The 3,835-nt window shown below is 47.6% G+C and overlaps 1 protein-coding gene across 1 annotated transcript in view; it reads right to left on the bottom strand.

Moving 5' to 3' along the window:
* C1RL (complement C1r subcomponent like) overlaps positions 1-3,835 on the bottom strand; it is a 10,942-nt gene that overhangs the window by 4,104 nt on the left and 3,003 nt on the right. The window contains exon 3 of the mRNA XM_007469381.1: positions 1,149-1,335. Within this exon, the coding sequence (XP_007469443.1) occupies positions 1,149-1,335 (187 nt within the window). The remainder of the gene's footprint in view (positions 1-1,148; positions 1,336-3,835) is intronic.

Genomic DNA, 3,835 nt, shown 5'->3' with positions numbered 1-3,835 from the left:
GTAGGGAAATTTAGCAATATCAAAATTAAAATTGCAAATTTTTTCACTTTTTTATTTCTAAGAATTTATCCTCATATATGTGCTCAAAGATGTATATATGAAGGTATTCAGAGCAGTACTGTTTGTGGGAGAAAAACATCTATCAGTGGAGGACTAATTAAATATATTATGATGCATCAATCAAAGGAATATTGTATGGTCATTAAGAAGAATTAGGCCTGGGCTTCCCTGGTGGCGCAGTGGTTGAGAGTCTGCCTGCCGATGCAGGGGACGCAGGTTTGTGCCCCGGTCCGGGAAGATCCCACATTGCCGCGCAGCGGCTGGGCCCGTGAGCCATGGCCGCTGAGCCTGCGCGTCCGGAGCCTGTGCTCTGCAGCGGGAGAGGCCACAACAGTGAGAGGCCCGCGTACCGCAAAAAAAAAAAAAAAAAAAAATTAGGCAACGCTAACCACATGTATATGGGATGATCTTTAAGATATATCACTGAAGCAGCTCCCTGGTTGGGACTCAGCACTTTCACCACCGGGGCCTGGGTTTGATTCCTGATTGGGGAACTAAGACCCCAGAAGCTGCACAGCACGGCCAAAAAAAAAAAAAAGAAAAAAAGAAAAAAAGAAAAAAGATATATCATTGAATGAAAAATGGCAAATTTAAAACATTGTGACTATTAGCAACACACACGCCCACAAAGTTTATATTCGAGTGGCCTGGAATGTCTTTGGAAGAATTCCCAGGAAATAGAGAACAGGGTCGTTTCTGGACAGAATAGCCAGGGATTAAGGGCCAGAGGTTAGAGGAAGATTATTTTTTTGAAAATTTTACTGTGGGCATGTATTATCTTTCAAAAAACCTGGGGTTACCATTTGAAACTCTGGAATTACACTTAAAAATCTGAGTTTTTGGCTTCTCTTGAAAAACGAGATGATCTGCAAGTGCTGGGCCTGTAAATATGCAGTGAGACAAGAGCTGGAGCTGAGCTGGGTGCCCCTGTGACTGGGCTGCTCACCAGCAGGGCGGGCCGGGCAGCAAGGGGCTGAGCCCAGGTGTCCCGAGCCCCCAGCCTCAGCTTCCACTTGTCACTTCAAGATACCAGGGGCCAGGGCTATGGGCAGGGGCTTCCCTCCCTGCACCCCAAGGGGCTCACTCACCCACGGCTTGGTAGAGGGCCAGGAAGCCCTTGTGGCGGCCCGGGGTCCTGTCCTCAGAGGCGGGTGCACGGAAGGTCAGCCGCAAACTGTTCCCCAAGGACACAAACTCTCTCTGACCAGGGGGGCTGCCCAGCAGCGAGCCCTGCTGCCCACAGAACCGGCTGGGATCCATTCCACTGGCTGTGATCTGAAAGGGGAGGGGGGGCAGGCAGGTGTGGGGTGAATCTGCACCACAGGTGGTCACAGGATCATGCCGCAGCCTGGAGCCCAGCTCCGCCTTGAAGGTCTACGTACCGCTGGGGCTCAGAAACCCCATGGAGCCTTCCTCAAGTTGCTTCCTGCTCCATTACTGGCTCCCAGGTTTCTTCCATCCATGACCAGATACCTAGCAGATTTCTTTAGCCTGCCATGCTTATCTCATACAGCCCACAATATTTCAAGAATTGAAATAGAAACTTATAATAACTGGATTATAAGTTCTAAGAAGGCAGGAACTACATCTATTTTGCTCCCCACTGAGTCCCTGATGCTCAACCTGGTACCTACAGCATCACAGCTTTGAATCAATGAATATGCAGACGTAAGTCCCTCCCGTCCGGCTTCGTCCACCTCCATCACATTTCACTTCTCTGAGTAACTTCCTATGGCCAACATCTGAGAAGCGAGAAGACCCTCTGCACAGACTGAGCCCCTGGGGTTCCTGGCCTTCCCTGTTGTCCTTCTTTTGGAGTGTCTCTCCTCTTACCCCACGAACTATAAATGAAGCCCTCGCAAGGTATGGAAACTAAGGACACAAAATGTACACGGTGTGGTTACACTGTTTACTGTTGCCTAACTTAAATCAAAACCCTGCTCAAATGCCTTTCTATGGGTTCCCCAACCCAAGGAAGGGCACCTTGGAAGGAGTTCCCCTGGCCACCGTTTCATGTTTAATCTCTCTCCCGGGCATACAGCTCACTGCTCAACTCATTTTATTGCTGACTTTCATATTGATCCACATATCCTGGGTTCTTGCTGGCTCTTCATTCCTTCATTCTCCCCAGATCTTAGTTTCCTCTCCTATAAAATGGTCTGTTGAGGCCCCTTCCAGCCAGGACACCACTGTGTCCTAGGGCAGCTCTCCAGTATCTGCAGAAAAGCAGTGGGGAAAGTGATACCAAATACCCGCTCATTCAGAAATCACTGTGTTGTGTGTCCTACACGCGTGACAAGCTTGGATTTCATGCATTCTTTCCTTTATTCCTTTGACAAACAGCTGTTTATTATGTTCTGTGTGGGAGATGCTGTGCTAGGTGCTGGGGATACAGCACCATGTGAATTAAGACACAGTTCTGCTACCGAGGAGACCAGAATCTGGCTGAGGGTACTGACGGGCAAAAGATGAACTAGGTTACAGTGTGTTGAATTCTGCATTCGAGATGTGTGTGCGTGCGCGTGCGTGCATGGGTGTGCGCGCGTGTGTGTGTGCGTGCGTGTGCGCGTGCATGCGTGTGTGTGTGATTTACTCTGGAAGCAGGAAGGAGGGAACGATCCTATTCCTGAGCTCGAACTCTGTCAGTGACAAGGGAAGAGTCAGGCTGGGATTAAAATTATTCAAGGCTAAGGAGAACAGGGCACTGTAGGTGTTTGACAGACATAGGCTGAGTTGAATAAAGTGTAGTCCAGACTTCAGCTAAATCTGAAGAAATAAATACATGCATTTATCTCCTCTCCCACCTCAAATCCCACTAGTAGGACAGCAGAGGGATAAAAATGGATACGTTATCAAGGACAAAAAGGTGAGGGGAGGTGATAGCTGCTGAGAGATGCCCACAACATTTGGAAGGTGGAGTGGAGATGGACACATGTAACCTGAGTCTTGGGCTGGGGCAACAGAAAGCAGCAGGTTCCGATCACAGATCCCTGGGAGGTGTCAGAACCGGCGTAAGCAGGAGACGGGAGGATACCTCTGAAGAAACCGGCTGTCACCAGAGAACACCCTTCTGCTGTGGATGTGCAGGAGGCCCCCAGCAGTACATCTGGGTCACCTCGTGGGTAACCCGATTTTCAAACCTGTCGTCTGACAGATTTCAGCTATCCACACAGAGCATCCAAGAGCGCTCTGCACGTCATTCTTAAATATGAATGGACAGCCAAGGATTACCACACATTGCAGGAAAGTCTCCAACATGAAAAGCAGAGGCCAGAACAAATGAACGGTACAAAGGAACTTGGTGAAGAATAGAGAATACAGGGAGCAGAGAAATGTTTTAAAATAATCCCAGTAGAGGGAAAAGAGTAGATATTGCCTCTACGAAACAAGAACAAGATTCTACAAAAACGCACGTTTAGAAAATTAGAATGAACCTTTAGATATGGAAAAATGTTAGCAGAAAAAAAAAATCATTAAAAAGTTGGTATTTACAATGAGGTCTCCCACAAAGTGGAACAAAAAGACAAAGAGATGGAAAACAGAACAGAATGGATAACAAAACTGGATAATCTGTCCAGAACCTAACAACAGTGAAATTATAGAAGTTCCAGAAGGAGAAAGTCAAGCAGATGTGTCTGGAAATGATTTAAAAATTAATACAAGAACTTTCTCAAATTGAAGGGTCTTGATTAAGAGAGTCTCTGGATTAAAAGAACCCTGTACAGGGGCTTCCCTGGTGGCGCAGTGGTTGAGAGTCCGCCTGCCGATGCAGGGG

Source organism: Lipotes vexillifer, unplaced genomic scaffold, assembly GCF_000442215.2.
Source record: "Lipotes vexillifer unplaced genomic scaffold, Lipotes_vexillifer_v1.1 scaffold395, whole genome shotgun sequence".
In the NCBI taxonomy this organism is placed as follows: Eukaryota; Metazoa; Chordata; class Mammalia; order Artiodactyla; family Lipotidae; genus Lipotes; species Lipotes vexillifer.
Note: the sequence above shows the minus strand (reverse complement) of the source record. Positions and strands in the feature narration are given on the sequence as shown.